Below are 17,695 nucleotides of genomic sequence, written 5' to 3' on the forward strand. Positions count from 1 at the left end.
ACAGCTTTAACCACGAACTCGATGTGCAATTAGCAGTCAGACCAGAGGGAGAGAGACTGCTTGCCGATAAATACCCAAGCTTTTGGTATAAAATCGTCGGTTGACCGTTAGCTAGATTTAGTCAGCCGTAGGGGCGGGTTTTTCGGGGCCCCCGGCACACTCGAAGGACAACGTCAGAAAATGCTCACTCCCCGCTCGGACGAACATCACACAGCAACCTCTACGAACGGCACCTGTCATGCCCGTTACAATCGCCTTCAAGGCTCAAGCCAGGGACGGTGAATGGAGCAAGATCCATGAACGAGTCGTGGACCCTTTTAAAGTATTTCTATATCTATAATAAATTTATTAAAAAGAGTAAGTAGCGAGATGCAAAGGGTCTCTAAAATAGAAGAAAATATATGTAAATAAGATATATATATAGAAATATTGAGTCTTCTATATATAACGTGCCGCTCGGAGCTTTTGACTGCCTTATAACGACCTCGACGTTGGTCTTATATTTGTCCGCGAACACTAAAATACGGACGTCTAAAGACATATATATTAACAGAAGTTCATCAGCTAATAACCGATACAAACCTAGCAAAATTAAAAATGAAATACTAGCGGTAGTCTTAAGGCAAATTGGCCGGGGCGAACCTCTGATTCAAGTACGAGGTATATGGTCGAAGACGTAATATCTCAAGTCTCAGGCAACGTGAGGTCCCAGAACGGTGTATACAAAGTGTCCTTTTGAAGGATACCTTGTATCTGAGAATGTAATATTCAAGCATTGGAGCGGAGATATTTAACTTCCGGTGAATCCCATTCCACACTAGCAAGGATTATTCGCCCTAGGGTAATCTTCCTAAGACTGAACCCCGCCTTCACCTTCGAGAGAAGCATAATCTTTTCGGAACCTGATTCGCAATGATGCACTCCCCTCTGACCCCCGAATTCGACGCGCTGGTTCATGTCCTCTTAAAAAAATGGCACGTCCCGGGCATGTCCATCGCAGTCATTGACGGATCCAGGACTTTCTCTAAAGTATATGCCCCTTACCAACTGCTACTGAACATTTGTCTTAACTCGTCTGCAGGGATACGGAATCGCCGAGTATCCTGACACCAAAACGACCCCTGATACCCTATTTTACATGGCCAGTACGACTAAGGCGTTCACCGCAGCGGCCATGTCCCTGGTTATCAATGACATCAATAACCACCACGGAGAGAATAGCACTAGAATGGCCACGACAGCAGACCAGATCCACTGGAGGACACCCCTAGCATCTATTATCCGCGAAGACTTTGTCCTCGAGGACAAGTACACCACAGCACAGATCACCATCGAAGACGCTCTTTCCCACCGCTCAGGCATACCCGATCATATCCGCCACTACGGTGGAACGGGAGCATCGCCCGGCAGCATCAAAGACGCAGTCCGCATCTTGCGATATCTCCCAGCTACAGCCGAGCTGCGCACAAAATACATGTATAACAATCTCATGTATACAGCGGTCTCCCATGCTATTGAGACCCTCACGGGGGAGAACCTCGGGACATTCCTGCTTCAACGCGTGTGGACGCCCCTCCACATGGACAGCACTTACTGGACACGTGATGATGCGCAGGCTGGCGACAATATCCTAGCACAGGGCTACACCTGGAACGCGAACAAAAGCGAATATACCCCCGAACCATGCCCCGACATCATCGGCGGATCTGGCGCTGGTGCCATGATCAGTAGTGTCGTCGACTATGCGCAGTGGATTCGATGTATGATGACATGTAGCGGGCCCCTGAGCAAAAATGCACATGCAGCGCTCATACAACCACGTACGATTATTGCCGAGGACCCGACGAATATGTTCCCCGGTACGCATTTGTATGCACTTGGCTGGACACGGGATAACTACCATGGTGAAGATATCATCTGGCACGATGGTAGTGTTGCTGGTTATGGATGCACAATGATGTATCTTCCACGACGGCAGTGGGGCTTGGTCATGGCAGGGAACACTACGCTGACGAGCAATATCGTGCAGGTAGTGCTGTATATGCATCTACTGGATCAGGTGCTTGGAATCCCATCCCACGATCGGGTGGACTGGCAACAGCAGATTTCAGAGAGAATTGCCACATGGAGGGAGAAGCAGGCACATGCGAAGGACCTTTTATACCCTAGGTTGCCTGTCGTACCAATACCGCCTACGCTCGGAGTGTGGGAGTATGCGGGCCTGTACGAGCATCCGGGGTATGGTAGGCTGGAGCTCAGGGTGGATATAGATGGTTTCGGCCTCGTTGCGGATCGACTGACGTGTGAGGTGCCGATTGTGATCTTAATGGAGCATGTAAGTGGGGAGTTCTGGTTGGCATCGCTGAGGGAGAGAAACCAGGACCCTCGCGATCATGAAAGGGTGCGAGCGGAGTTTCGAATTGGTGTAAATGGCTTAGTGAGCGAGGTGGGAATAGACTTGGAGCCGGAAATGAACGGCGAGAAGATTTGGTTTCAAAGAATAGATTTAGATATATAGTCTATAGAGTGAATTCATAATATAAAGACTAACTATTATAATATCTAATTTCTATATTCTCTACTATTTTAAAAAATATATTTTTCTATAAATTAAGTAATAGTTTTTGTATATTTTTAAAAACTTTTATTAGATATTTATTAAAATTTAAAATTAGTAATACTAGATAGAGAGAGATAATATAGGGTCAATATTGTATTTAACCAGAACTGGAGAAACTGCCAAATAACTACGGCAAAAAAAAAAAAATGCACATTCGACTGATCACGTTCCCAAGTTAAATATGCAAATACTGCGCAAATATTCGTGGCTCTGCCCGAGAGCAGAAACATTCGCTGCGGTAGACTTCGTGATGTTCAGTGCAAACAGGATCACTCAAAATAATTTAATATAACCATCTTTATGGAAAAGGAAAGGAAACGACTAAGACCTTATTCTGAGGCTACTTGTCGATCCCATCACTGGCACCACTACCCCCGCAACAACCCTGGAAACACTCTAAGTGGTTGGACGCAACGAAATCAAGTTGTCCTAAAATCAGGGCGAACCAAAAGAATAGTTGTTGCCAAAGGCTACCAGATATGGATAGCTGTCAGACCTGAGGTCGTGTTGGTCATGTAGCTATATGTATAATTGCTTCCAAAATGGCAGGCTGCGGGCAGTTGCCTGGCGGCGTCGATGAGGTCTATGCACATTGTTTGGATGGGATAGTTTAACTGTGGCATCTTGTCAACCGCGGCCTCCTGCCCATCTCAGATCGTTTGATTGTATCTGATTGCAGATGAAAATGGAGGAGTGTCCCAGATAGGATGAGTGAGCGCAGTTTCCTGGCTGCGCCACACAGATGGTGTCTTGGGCAACAACATCGCGGAGATGGTCAATGCTGCTTGCTATCTTGTCCAGGCGGGCAAATCGGTATTCCGGGAAGCACTGAGGCTTGGTTACTTTATCCTGTTTCCCGTCAGCCCTGCCGTGACTGGGTCAGATGCGGCCCGCAAATGAAGGTCACTGCTGTGATTGGCAATAGGGTATGAAGTCATGTTCAACACCTATTCGCTTTCTGACAGTGGTTTCGCGTCATCCCTGCAGATATGTACTACCACCCCTTACTCGATTGCCCGTGTTAGGTTTAAACTCGAGTTGTATTGCGTCTCTTCCGAGCACCTAGTTCTCCCTGTCAGTAACGGCGAGGTCACATCGGCTATGTGGAAGCAGTGTGTTGAAGAAGCGAGTCCGTTGTAGAAGCGAAGTTGGAGTCATCTCAACGGGCTGACTTACGGCTCCCAGCCCGGCGGAAACGAGGCAACTGATGATTGTGAATGTCTTCATGGTCTGTTTGTTCCTTGGTCTCTGAGATCCCAGAGTGGTGCTTGGGTGTTGGTGTTTAAGACTCTGATGCTGTCTCAGTACAGCAAGAACAAAGCGTTCCCATTGGCAAGAGAAGCCTGGCCACATGTGTGCCAGCAGCATCTTGATGCTTGATGATGCACATGTGTCGCCCTAGCAAATTGCATTCTGAGGCTGGGGCGACTGATCCGTCCCACAAATTGATGCCTCCGCAAGACGTTGAGGTCTTCAATCTTAACCAGTCAATTGCCAGAGTATCCCACAGTCGGTTAATTAAGGGCTTAATATGGTGACACTTATTTTGCAGAACAGAGATATATTATGTCCAGAGGGGTCCGACGAGCGATCCCTACGGGTCGTCGTTTGTATCTTATTCCGTCAATCCATCCTCTTTCTGCTGCAGGTTCTGCCATATAAGTCGATAGCTCGAAGTGGTATCTGGCAGAAGAGACCATTAGTTGCCTGAGGTAGCGCTCCAGACCGATTCATAGTATGCGCATATGTTGGACAGCGGTCACAAGGGTACTAGTCCTAGACGTAGGCATTCAGTTGCTTCTGCTGCTGACACCCTGTGTGTTCCCAAAAAAATAACAGACCTACGACAAACCCACCGGCACAAGTCCCTCACGCATCAGTGAAAAGCTAACTTGCATTACATGAAAGGCGCGCAGTGAGCGCATGTAACGACGATAGGCGGCGATGTATGGTGAGAGCCCTTCTACTGGAGCAGCTCAAACATTTAATCTTTATTAATGAATAATATTTTTTTATTAAATGATTATATAAGTAATGGGTTTAAAACAGAGTTTGTACATGTTATTAACTGCTGTAATATCGGGATGATTGCATTTGATCGGTCAGTGTGATGTCGTTGAGGTGATTCTGTTTACGTAGAGTAAACTGCGGTTCTTGTGGATGTCCTCTGGGCAAGTTGATTGGTAGAGATGTCAGGCGCATTGGTTCTCTTGTGTATTGTATGCTGTGAGTGGTGGTTCTTGGATGAGGAGGATGTGTAGGTTTTGTGTCTGGGGGTCGTTGGTCAGGACTTCCATGCCTGGTCTCGATCTCCAAATGTTCAGTTGGAAGGAATGTGCAGATGCCGAGCTCACGGGGTCACTTACCAGGCTCTTAGACGAGGACTCGCAGTCTGGTGGAGTTAGAATATCATTTGAAAGATGTTCACTGCTACACTGCAACACGTGGCAAGAAGAGGGGTCTGGTGGAGTGTCTTTGAAGGAGAATCATTGTATCTTTGCTCTACAATGGATAGCTCTTTGTTCGACGTGTGTGTGGAAGTTAAACAGTTTCTGTAGTTCCAATCGGTGGTCGTCCATCTCTATGGGGTCTACTGGTATATGACTGTCATTGTAGGTCGATATGGACCATATTGCTATTCATTGGGTGGAATAAACGTCAACCCATCATCCCATCCATAGTTAAGGCATGGAGTCTGCACGTACCCACAGTCAAGCTTCCAGACACGTGTGATTGATGGGGTCACTATCTCTAGGAAAGTCTGTGTGGCCCAGGGAATATTCCTTCTATACGCTTCAACGACAGGTTGCCACAGGATACTTCCTTCCGTGGAAGCCCCAGAGATCGACCTTCCAAATTTTGTCCGTCTGGCCATCCGAGTGCGTCGACTCGGTACACATCCTGTTCGTGTTTCGTTTCTATTCCCTTCGTTATAGCCTCATTCTTGCTGTCAGGTCCCTTTTTAACGTTCTGATTTGGTGCATCGTTTTCGCTCCCTCCCTGTACGCTAGTAGATGTTCGAATAGTTTGCTTTCCTATACCTACTCACCATTACTACGCGCAAGTCTTACCCTACTAATCAGTAGTTGGGGGCCGGGGGTCAGCGAGACGCGTCCAGAGTGGCTTTTTACATCATATCCTGCGCGGGAAGTGTAAAGCTGGACTGCACGGCCCCGTCAAAATGTAAACAGCCTGTGAATAAGCCCTTGAGCGGCTCTTCGGGGGCGGAACATCCGACCCGGCCCGATCCGCGTTTTGAGGCCTACTCACTCTGTAAGTAGTAAACCTTTCGATGCAAAAGTTGCAAATTGATGAAAGTGGAGGAAGTTTTGGCCTTCCAATAGCGAGGATTGGCTATCAATCAGCCGTAGTGACGTCGGATAGGCGAGACTGTCCATCTATATCCGATACTGAAGTCGAATCGCTCTGCTATAAAGACTTGATGTACGAAACCCAGTGTGAGATCCCTGGCATGAGTCGGATTCGATATCAAAACGTTCCCACAAATTTCCTTTTCTGCCACCGCAATCACTCCTTTTTTGAGACCCACCATGGCATTCCAGAAGACAAACCTTTCTGCTAGAGGCGAGGTGTTTGCTGAGCCGAAGAGTAAGATCCCGTTATTGGAAGTTGTCTGCGACCTGAGGCACCCGGATACGAATCCAGGCGGATATGTTAGTCTTGGTGTTGCTGAGAATGTAAGCAATTTCTCTTTAAGAGAGTTCAAAGCACATCAATTACTGACCCTGTGCAGACCCTGATGCACGATGAGATAACCGAGCATATGAACAAGAATGTAAGTGATTTCAGTCTTCGCACGTCACATGTGCTCATTGCCAGAAAAGTTTACCGTCGACAGCCATTCTTTGACTTACGGAGACGGCTTTTCCGGCTCCCATCGCCTTCGAGATACGATTGCGCGATTCATTACTCGCCATTTCAACCCCGTCAACCCAGTTACCAAAAACCAGCTTCTTGTCACCTCTGGCGTGGGCCAGGCAATTGAGCTTTCCGGGTTCTGTCTCCTGGACAAAGATGACGGCGTCCTGCTTGCTCGCCCGCACTATGGTAATTTCCCTATTGATTTGGGCTACCGAGTAGGGTAAGTGGCTGGCATCCGGATAAACGTCATACTGAATCTGCTAACACTAGGTAAGAGCGAAGATAATTGGTGTTTCTTTTGGTGAAATGGATCCTTTCGGTCCTGAGACGGTGGGCATCTATGAGAAGGCTCTTGCGGACGCCCAACGCCAAGGGATTCGCGTCAAGGCCGTTTTGCTATGTAACCCGCAGAACCCCTTAGGTGAGTACGTACCCTCGGATGTTTTACACATCTTTTAATCCACTACGACAGGTCGTTGCTACACTCGCGAGGTCCTCGAGGCCTATATGCGATTTTGTCAGAAACAGAATCTACACCTCATCGCTGACGAGATTTATGCTCTATCAACTTGGAAGAACCCAGACTTTCCCAATGCGCCTAGTTTCACATCAGTTCTTTCTGTCAAGAAAGACGGTCTGATTGACCCAAGCCTTGTGCATGCCCTTTGGGGAATGAGCAAGGTACGAGCCTCGGCTATGTTGTTTTGGTGGGATATACTGACTTTGGTATAGGACTTCGGCTCCAATGGTATCAGACTTGGCTGCGTGATCAGTCAGGACAATGTGAACTTCCTCCGTGCTGCTGAGGCAAACTCGTATTTTTCTTGCCCTTCGTCTCTGTCAGACTTGGCCACTTCGCGTATCCTCTCTGACGATGCCTGGGTGCAATCCTTTATACAAACAAATCGCCAGCGCCTAGCGGAAAACTATACCATCACGATCCGGTTCTTGGAAAGCCACCAGATCCCTTACAAGAAGGGCGGGAATGTTGGCTTCTTTGTTTGGGTCGATTTATTTGATCCTATCCGAAGACAAGTGAATGCCACTTTGAAAAAGCAAGCAGAGGCAAACGTGTCATCTGAAAATGCCGCAAGGGCCCTCGAGACTAAACTCCAAGAGAAGTTGCTGAAGCACAGGATCTTCCTAGCACTGGGAGCTGACTTTGGGGGCGACGTGCCTGGCTGGTACCGGATCGTCTTCGCTCATGAGAAGGAGTATCTCAGGCTGGGCCTGAATCGTATGATTAACGCCCTTGGGGTCTTCCGAGAGGAACTTGACACAGGTCTAGCATAAGTTTCAGTGGCTGGAATAAGGTTTAAGATCAAACAGGGGGGTTTCCCTTCATGGGAGTCTCTTGCTTGATCGTGTCCCAATTTAGTATATTTATGTAAGCGCTCTCCGGTGTACTACTATCTATAGGCGGTACGGCTGCGGAGCGCGGTCGGCCAGCGGCCTTCAAGACTGCAGTACTAGAAGGCTAAAGGTTGTTCAGGATTGTATGGCAGTTCCCCTATCTAGTATAACAGAACGAATCGCTTGAGGATCGGAATCCTCTGCGCGTTTCTGACATAAATACATTTGTGCGTTAGGTAACCCGGCGGAATATAGTTGCCTGAGGCAACCGCCGTTACAATTTATGTTCGTCAATGGTCGGCAGAAACTTGAATGTTGCAAATTCTTTAATTAAAATGCGTGGGACTGCCTTAGGACGACGACAGATGTTTTGGATAGTTTCTATCTACTGTTTTCATCCATATTTCAGCACTAATGCTAGCACATCAAACTAATCTTAAACCCCCAAAGATGAGATCCTTGCTCATTATCTAGGCGGTGCTACACTTCAGGATGTTCGTGCCTCTATCAGCTCTCGAAAGTCCCTTAACATCTCGTCTTGTACGATGAACAGCTGACCAGCGTCATTCTAGAAGAAATCTCGAATGTCATGATATTTTCATTGATCATGTAGTTAAAAGCATGTAACTAGGTTGTTGATTGGTTTGGAAAGTATCGCGATATAGTGACCGAATCTTGGTCGCGAAAGAAAGTAGATCCTGCCGTACTATATTGTATCTTCCAGGACCTTTCCACATTGTCTCTCCTTCCTTCATCTTTACCTAAGTAGTTATTTCGTTTGAATGCACTCCTTTTTTTTACTTCATTGATTTAGTTGATATCTGGCTCATACTATCAAACACCTCCACCCCAGGACGTTGTCTGCTAGCAGTAGGCCACCTTACTCGAAGCTCGTTGCCCCCTTGCTCCTCTTCCTCGCTATGGCACCGTAGTACTTAAAGACATATGGCACCGGTGCCAGCAGGGTTACGATGCATCCCAACAATGTGAGAGTCCAGTGCACACCTAGGTTCTCATACATGGGTACCGAAACTGTTACCATAGGACCGGCCTAAAGACATACTGATCAGCACGATAGGGCTCCTGAATTACTCGTCTTCGGGGTCCTTACCACGCAGTATCGTGTTAACGTCATGCCCACCAGAGCGCTCGCCGCGTAAATCTCGTAGCTATCTATGATGTACTGATAGCATGAGATATAGAGTTGCATGACCGCGAAGCCGAAGGCTACACTGGCTGCAAGTGGCGACCAGAGACTGACACTGGGCCAACTTGACCAACCCATCCAGAAGATGCTGATCGGCAGAATAGGCGCCCCAATAATTGCGTGGGTAGACTGTACAGATCTGGAGGTTTTGCTTGTCAGTAGGCGCCTATAACTCCTTGGAAGGTCTGACAAACCGATAGAAGAAAGCCAACATTGATACCAATGAAGCAAAGGCCGATGTGTGCTTGATCAAGCCCATAGATCCCTTGGGCACCGAATATGAAACCATACCCGGGCAGGAAGCCAAAGAGGACTGTATAGATCACGGTCATGTACAGCGAGAACAGTTGGATGATCGGCTCAGTAAGTAAAAGCTTCAATGGCAACTTGATGCTGCGTTGAAGTCTCCGATAGAGTGGAATGGCGTCCACCTCATGCTCCGCGAGGTATAATTGATTGCCAGTCACCTTGCGCAATGATGTAGCTTTCCAACTGAGTAGCACTGGAGGAAATGTCTCTGGAACGAACAGGAGGAATGTCACCACCAGCGCACCAGTCAAGATGAGTGTGAGCCATTCTATAGTGAGGCTTTAGTCGACTTACAGGAGCATCAAATCCGAATGGTTGCGCGCACCTGGCCATTGCCAGTTGACCACTGAACTACCGCCTATGAATGCAGCGACCATTGGTGCTAGGAAAGGTCCCAGAAAGCACAAGCAAAGAAGCACAGGAAACACATAGGTCCGCTCGATCGGCGACCAGACGTCTGCTATTGTGCCACCAAAGTTAGTAAGAGGAGGCCAGCTGAACAGACCAGCAGAAAAGCGGCATGCAAGCCACGATCCGATTCCCGGTGCAAGCGCAGCTCCCATGGTGAAAAGACCAAAAATGATAAGACCTATGAGTGTTAGCGCGACATGATGGGCATTGACACAGAGACACACAACAACGTACTGACAATATACACTGGATTCCTTCCCAAGATCTCAGAAAACGGCGCACTAATCAAGCTCCCGAGACCTAAAGCAATCATGAACAGCGCTGTACCGAGGAGAGCGACTTCTTCGCCTACGCCAAAACTTTCCATGAGTTGCGGTACAATCTCCGAGTCGATCGCTGAAGCCCCGGTCCCTATGAAGCTGGTAAGACTGACGGCACCAGTGACCATCCATTTGTAGCCATACGACCAATTCTGTGGGTTCAGGGGATCGCAGTCTCCATCAAAGTTCACCACAATGTAAGGCGGCGCATCCGCAATATTTGTTTTTTCCAAATCATGCATGCCTGCTGCACAATCCTTGGAGCCGCAGCTGCGTTGCTCGCCCTCGGCCACTTGCCGGGTATTCTGTGGCGCTGGGATGGGACGGTGTGTAAAAGGATGAATGTTGGCGTCCCTGTCCTGGTTATCTCCATGGCCGCTGGGATCCGTTGAGGCATGAGGATCAATAGCATTGTGGTTGCCGACTGTTTGTGATTCGAGGTGAGTTATGGATTGGATGGTCTGGTAAACTTTTCGATACTGCTTGATGGATTGCATGATCATCGACTCTTCAGGATGTCAGAAGCCGAAAGATGGTCAGTCCCAGGTGGCAGGGTGTCCATGACAGTATTCTCTTGTCTGTATATGTTATAGTCTCTGACCAATGTACGATAATCACAGCACCGGGGCTAGCTGAGCGCGTTAACAAATTGCCGAATCTGCACGGCGGGCTCGTTTGTTAGGGTCGGAGCCAGGCGGATCACCCGATTGGAGCCTGCCGATCCGCCCCGACCGTCTTCTGTCCACGTTGGGAAGCCTCGTGGCGAGCAAGGTGGGGTAGTAAAATACACGGACACCCTAACATGTCCTTGCATCATCCACTCTTTTCATCTTTTTTGCAACTTAATTATCCTATCATTGGATAGGTTCTCCTTGGGTAGATTGGCCCCATCTTTGCATACCATACCATACTGTATCGGCCGTCTGTGACACCTCGTTTCTTGGTGGTATATTCACCGACCTAGGACCCGTCCGACCACATGGCGGAACAGTTGGGAAGTACTAGGGGAGCGCAGCGTCATAGGGCTCTCAGGGCATGTGAGCCTTGCAAGCACCGGAAAAAGCGCTGCGATGGCACGGAGCCGTGTACCACCTGCATAAGATACCGGCACAAATGCTACTTCTCCCTCGAATCGCATGTTCGACTCAAGCGAGCTCTCAGCCAGACATCCAGGCCAGAACAAACTACCCATAGATCCAATCCTGCCTCATCAGGGACCGGACCAACTCTCAAGCGGCATGCGGAAGGCAAAAGCCGACAGCTCGGGCGGTCTCGAGAGGCCATCTCTCGAGAAGCCCTCTCTTATGCTTCATCCAGCAAGTCGCTCGCAGATCGACTACAAGCACACCTTGACGACGAACAACCTGACCAGATGATGCAGTCCGCGCCGTTGTTGGGACCTTCCGCTGACAATGACGCGTCTGCGACGTTAACTTCAGCTCTATCGTTGGACCATATGCAACAGTTCGCTTCAACTTACTTTGAGAGTGTGCATCCAGTATACTCCTTCATGCGCCCAACTCTAGTTCACGATATGATAACTGCAAGGTCCTCCTCCACAGGTGGGCCTCAACCACGCGATGCTATTCTCTTTGGCATAGCTGCCCTTGGCGCGCTTTTTAGTGATGATGTTGATGCAACCCAAGAGAAAAGGCACATGGCTCTTGCTCGAAATGCGCAAGCCTGTCTAGATGCTGAAATTTCACGGATTTCCACACCAAGCTTCGACCTAATATCAGCGTTGGTGCTCAAAACGCTATATCTGCGCTCAACTGCCCGAACCTATGCCACGTGGATTACAAGCTGCACGACCATGCATAGCGTCGCTATGATGGAGACAGATATCGAAGACCTAGATAGTGTCGCAAAGTGTCGGGGCTTATATTGTGAGCCCCGGCGGACATTGTGGATCGCACGCTTGTTGAACACTTGGATTGCAAACCAGTGTGGTCAGTCGCCGATCAAGACTGCTTTTGATACCTTAATTGTGCCGCCGACGCCTTCCGATCCTGTTTCTGCTACGCCAGAAGAACAGATGATTTACCTTTATCATATCTCGGAGGAGCTTTCTCCGGATAATCATCCCACATATGGGGAAATTGAACTCGGTATTATAAAGCTAGCTGCGCTCAATTCCCAACAGTGCCACGACGCGGTTCTGCTGTCGCGTACTATAATGGCTCTCTCTTTCCATCGCGTTCTACGATCAAGTGAGACCGCTGATATCGACAGGCAGACATTCGCTCGTCTGGTTGAAATTGGGCTTGATGGTCTACAAGCAGCGAAGCGCCTTGCGCAGCAGCAGAAGCCTTGGTGGCATCTAGCCAATGTTCCTTTTCAATTTCTCTGCGCTATGCTCGTCATCGACACGGCGAGCTCGTTTGCACAAATACCAACAGCCTTGCAAGTATTCGAAGACGTGGCGCGTGCCATACCTAGCTCGACGATAACGGAAGCGTTGAAACTCGCAACGAAATTAATTGGTCTCTCAAAATTGCAGAAGACCGAGCAGCTCCAATACCTCGATCAATGCTCCGAGTCTCTTCATCAACATACATTCCGATCCGAAGCTACTTCTGACGAAGATGCGCAGATACAGCCCCCAGTGGCTGGGCTTTCTGTGCCACGGGAGATATTCAATATGGAAGAACTAGGGGGTTTCAGCAGTTTTGATTGGAGCTTCCTACCTAATATGGACATACCTATATTTGAATACGATATTTCAAATCCTATCATAGAATCTCAATGATCATTCTCCGGATATTTGAAAAATGCTTAAAAAATAATTTGAAAACCGATTGAAACCACTACAAAAAGTAATAACTTCTCGGACTTATAGATATAGGGGGATAGAACAATAAAACCTCTTAGATTGAAAGTTGTATATTGTACATATCACGATGTTTGTCAATTCTCAACTAATCGCAGCACACTGAGGTTGAGGCGTAATAGCGGCCCATGAACGAATTACCTAGTTGCGCAATTTGGTCATTGGCCCTTTGACGATCATAGCACGTCGGAGTACGGCCACAAGGTGATGAGTTTGCAACGTGGCAATTGTTGGACCTGTTGGACTTGAAGCTTTCGGATCATCCGACCCGACTAACCCGATCCGCTCCGTTCAATAGTTCACGTAAAGTACAACTGTCCCTTCCGCAACATATATCATAGCTACATCCCCCGTGGTAGTCAAGTGGTTGATGCTTGGTACGTATCCAACGTCGATAAATACACGGGAAAGGAAAAAGGCTGCTGTCCTCTTTGAAGAATTACTCAACCTCCAAAATGTTCGGCATGACGCCTACTCAAGCCGCGCCCGGTGGCCGTATCATTAAAGTTGGTATCATAGGGTCGGTTAGAGTCATTTACACTTCGCTCCGGAGCGCATTCTAACTGTTGATAGATGTGGCATGGTCACGCAAGTCGTCCATGTGCCCTCTCTAAACTCCCTTTCTCATCTCTTTCAGGTCACATACCTTTGCGATGTCTCCGAGGACGCTATGAAGCATAGCCAGCTCAAGGTTGCAGGTAGCTGCAGGCCCAATACTACCCGGAGCGTCGAAGAACTATGCAATGCGACGGAAGTGGAGCTAGTATTGATAGCAAGCAATCATGCTTTTCACGCATCCCACGCAGTACTCGCGCTGCAAGCCAACAAGTACGTCTTCATCGAGAAGCCAATTGCTTTGACTTTGCAAGATACGGACCGAATCATTGCTGCGGACGAAGCTGCAGGTGGGGCTAGAGTGTTCATTGGTTACATGAGGAGATATGCTGCAGCTTTCGTCGATGCAGTCAAAGAAGTTGGAAGCATTGAACAAATACGTTATGCTCGTGTCCGGGATATCATTGGGCCGAATTCTGTCTTTGTGGCACAATCCGGGACGTATCCAAAGACATTTAACGATTATCGCGAGGCGGATACCGAAGCGCTACGTACAAAAACACTTGATGACATGGAGCAAGCTCTCCAAGCTGAGCTTGGAATTGCCGTCACGAAAGAAACACATATGATGTGGGAGATGCTCTCTATTCTTGGCTCACATGATTTGAGTGCCATGCGGGAGATCATGGGTATGCCCAAGGGGGTCATAGGATTCTCACCTTGTGCCACTGTGGGGTCTCCATTTTGGAGGTAACATCAAAACAATCGCTGTCTTAGCCAGGCTAACGATGACAGTGCAATTTTCCAGTACCCCAACTTCGCGGTCGCTTACGAGTCCGGTGTCGATCAGGTCGCAAGGTTCGACGCCTCGATAGAGATTTTCGGTGACACTAAGACTGTTAAGGTGTGCATCGATTCCCCGTTCATCAAAGGTTTGCCGACAACAATGGTGGTTAAGGAAACTTTACGGGACGGATCGTATATGGAATCCACCACACGGCGGACATACGAAGATCCTTTCATGCTTGAGCTAAAAGAAGTGTATCAATGGGTCGCGGAGGGGAAGATTCCAAAGACGACTCCGTCTGATGCCCGACAGGACCTCGAGATCCTGGGGATGCTTATGAAAGCTGCGACAGCATGGAAAATTTAGCGTCACAGCCATTTTTCAAGAGCAGGGACAGGTAAGTGTATGGATATCACAGAAAACCTCGACGTGACTCTTTAGGATGCTCGTCTTCCCTGACATATCAACCTGACGATAAGCAATAGTGGGAATTACGAAGCAATCATTACTGTAGAGGCCTGCATAGCAGCTTGAATCCAAATAGATTCCCAATAATCACGAAGCGCAAAGCAATTGTGAGGTCGGAAGGGAGAGCTGACAACCTCGCTAGTCCAGATGTCGCTTTGTTTGCCAGAAAAGAGGGTCTGGGATAGCTGGGAATTTGTATGTTTTAATTTCTCCATGGTCTAGATGTTTCTAGCTACTTCAATAGGAGGTGAATAGACATCCACCACAAGGCCATATCCATTGTAGATGATATAATGCGATGCACAATGTCACAGATTTGATAATGGTTATATAGGTTAACTATGCCGGATACCCTACTCTAGGTATATAGATATCTTGGGAATCGATTAATAATATTAGTATCTATATTTATTATCTTTTTAATAATATATAGTAGCCTCTATCTAAAAATTATATAGAGAATCTTAAGGATTTTTAACTATAAATTTATATTAGAAATTATAGTAGAAAAATTAAGAATTAATTTTTTTGTAATAGCAATTATCTTAGGTAACTAGGTCCTGTATAAGTGTAACGGCGGTTGCCTAAGGCAACTAGATCCTATATAAGCGAGCCACTGGCGGGCCGCTAACTTATATAATATATAAATATATCTATATTAGAATTATATAAAGAATTCTAATTTTTAAATAATTTATTTTATTATACTAAATAAAGAAATTATTATATAATTCTAAATAATCTAGTCCACAAGGGGGTGAGCATTTATAGAAGGATAGAATAAAGTAGAGCCAACAGTAGCTATAAATTAATAGAGTAGATTAAGATTTTTTCTAAACTAAATATTATAGATTAAAATACTTTAAATATAATACTAGATAAACTATAAGATTAATAATATTTAAATTAATATAAATTAAAAAGTACTATAGAAATTTATATTTAAATAATTTTTAAATATAAATCCTATAGTTTATAATAATAAAAATTAATTTAAATAGATTATAATATTCTATTAAAAATTTACTTAGAATATAATTTAATTAAATAAAGCTTTTTATTAAATATCTATAATTTTAATTATCTAGTAATACTAGTAATACTAATAGCTTTAATAAAATCTATTTAAATTATATTTTATTCTAGATTAAATATATTTAATCTAAAAAATTAATTAAATCTAATAATAATTTATTAATTAATCTAATAAATCTTAAATTATTATTTTTATTTTATAATATATTAATAATAGTATTTTTTATTTTAGATTCTATATTTAAAGATAATTAGTTAATTATAATCTATATTAAATTAAAAATAATAATATTTTATATTAAGCTATATATTATATATTATTTTTTTTTAATTCTATTAATATTCTATTTTATTTTCTATTATTTATAATAATTTATAAAAAATATTAATATAATATATAATCTAATAAAATTATATACTATATTAAAAATATTATCTATAATAAAAAATATACTAAAATAATTTAAATTTAGTAAATTATTTAATAATAGAAAAATATTATTTTATATATAAAAAATATTAAGATTTTTTATTAAATTAATTAAATATTTTTTAAATTATCTATATATTTAAATAGATTATTATATTACTATAGTTATTTTAACTATTAATATATTAAATAAAATTTAAAAATTATATATAATTATTAATAAATAATCTATAAATAGTTTTAATATATTTAAAAAAACTAAATTATATAAAAATAATAATAATTTTAAAAAATAGAGCTATAGTAATTATATATAATTATAATATATTAATAGATATTTCTATTATAAAAAAAATTCTATTATATCTATATCTATAGAGACTAGTAAAAAAAACTATATATTTTTATATATATAAAATAAATAAACTAGATAATCTAATAGATTATTATAGTATAAAAAATAATAAAGATCTAAATTAGATTTAATAGAATTAAAAAAATCTATAATATTAATTTATAGCTATAAATAATTAAATAGATCTAGTATTTATAAAAATATATTTTAATAATTTTAATATATTATATACTATAGTAATTACTCTATTATTTAATATAAATAATTCTATAGAATAAAATATATAATATATATAGATAATTATAAAAAATATAATATATAAAAATTAATAAATAATATAATATATTAAATAAACTATTTAAATGATAATAATATAATTTAAAAAAAACTAGATATTATATTATTTATTATTAATATATATAAATTTAGATAATATAATTAAATATATATAATTATAATAATAAATATTAATATTTATTATCTATATATAGATTCTATATATTAAAAAATATCTATTATATAAAATAATATTATAATAGTAAAAAAAATAGTATTAATTATAATAGATAATTACTATCTTTTTTTTAATAATAAAAAATAATAAAAAAAATTCTAGAGAAAATAATTCTAAATTATTATAATAAAAAATAAATAATATAAAATAAATATATTTAAAATTTTATATTAAATTAATAAATTAAATATATTATATTTAAAAATATAAAATCTTATTTAATATAATATAATTATTTTTATAATTATTTTTTTTTATTTAAATATAAATTCTATTCTATTTAATTACTATAGTTTTAATTATAGAATTTATTATTAATTATAGTAAAGATAATTATTATTTTAAAAAATATATTTTTACTATTTTATAGTATTATTATTTTTATTATTAAAATAGCTATAATTAATTTAACTCTATTAAAAACTAGATAATAAAAATTTTATTAACTCTAGATTCTATAATAAAATATATTAATATATATATAATCTATTAGGGTCAACATTAGGGTCAACATTAGGGTCAACATTAGGGTCAACATTAGGGTCAACATTAGGGTCAACATTAGGGTCAACATTAGGGTCAACATTAGGGTCAACATTAGGGTCAACATTAGGGTCAC

General features: G+C 42.8%; 6 protein-coding genes across 6 annotated transcripts; 4 read left to right on the forward strand and 2 right to left on the reverse strand.

The window, feature by feature from the left end:
- The first annotated feature begins 761 nt into the window (after positions 1-761).
- Positions 762-2,578, forward strand: F9C07_2280412 (putative penicillin-binding protein). The gene is made up of 2 exons (XM_041287809.2): positions 762-1,029; positions 1,082-2,578. The coding sequence occupies exons 1-2, from the start codon at positions 913-915 to the stop codon at positions 2,516-2,518; spliced, it is 1,554 nt and encodes a 517-aa protein (XP_041139763.2). The 5' UTR covers positions 762-912; the 3' UTR covers positions 2,519-2,578.
- A 1,104-nt stretch (positions 2,579-3,682) lies between these two features.
- Positions 3,683-3,988, reverse strand: F9C07_11441 (uncharacterized protein; the record flags this gene model as incomplete). Its single annotated transcript, XM_071507618.1, has 1 exon — positions 3,683-3,988. The coding sequence occupies one exon, from the start codon at positions 3,986-3,988 to the stop codon at positions 3,683-3,685; it is 306 nt and encodes a 101-aa protein (XP_071366180.1).
- Positions 3,989-5,846: 1,858 nt separating this feature from the next.
- On the forward strand, positions 5,847-8,212 carry F9C07_2280413 (putative 1-aminocyclopropane-1-carboxylate synthase). The gene is made up of 7 exons (XM_041287808.2): positions 5,847-6,318; positions 6,375-6,416; positions 6,466-6,722; positions 6,778-6,923; positions 6,975-7,183; positions 7,235-7,889; positions 7,995-8,212. Exons 1-6 carry the CDS (start codon positions 6,172-6,174, stop codon positions 7,793-7,795), a joined length of 1,362 nt encoding a protein of 453 aa, XP_041139762.1. The 5' UTR covers positions 5,847-6,171; the 3' UTR covers positions 7,796-7,889; positions 7,995-8,212.
- Positions 8,213-8,735: 523 nt separating this feature from the next.
- On the reverse strand, positions 8,736-10,599 carry F9C07_2229056 (major facilitator superfamily domain-containing protein; the record flags this gene model as incomplete). The annotated part of the gene is made up of 5 exons (XM_041287801.1): positions 8,736-8,906; positions 8,967-9,191; positions 9,257-9,639; positions 9,697-9,960; positions 10,017-10,599. The coding sequence occupies 5 exons, from the start codon at positions 10,597-10,599 to the stop codon at positions 8,736-8,738; spliced, it is 1,626 nt and encodes a 541-aa protein (XP_041139761.1).
- A 273-nt stretch (positions 10,600-10,872) lies between these two features.
- F9C07_2280415 (uncharacterized protein) lies at positions 10,873-13,197 on the forward strand. The gene has a single exon (XM_041283832.2). It carries the CDS (start codon positions 11,082-11,084, stop codon positions 12,849-12,851), a length of 1,770 nt encoding a protein of 589 aa, XP_041139760.1. The 5' UTR covers positions 10,873-11,081; the 3' UTR covers positions 12,852-13,197.
- On the forward strand, positions 13,198-15,064 carry F9C07_2280416 (uncharacterized protein). The gene is made up of 3 exons (XM_071510433.1): positions 13,198-13,452; positions 13,506-14,237; positions 14,283-15,064. The coding sequence occupies exons 1-3, from the start codon at positions 13,388-13,390 to the stop codon at positions 14,638-14,640; spliced, it is 1,155 nt and encodes a 384-aa protein (XP_071366181.1). The 5' UTR covers positions 13,198-13,387; the 3' UTR covers positions 14,641-15,064.
- Positions 15,065-17,695: the final 2,631 nt, after the last annotated feature.

The sequence above is a fragment of the Aspergillus flavus genome, chromosome 1 (genome assembly GCF_009017415.1).
Source record: "Aspergillus flavus chromosome 1, complete sequence".
Classification (NCBI taxonomy): domain Eukaryota; kingdom Fungi; phylum Ascomycota; class Eurotiomycetes; order Eurotiales; family Aspergillaceae; genus Aspergillus; species Aspergillus flavus.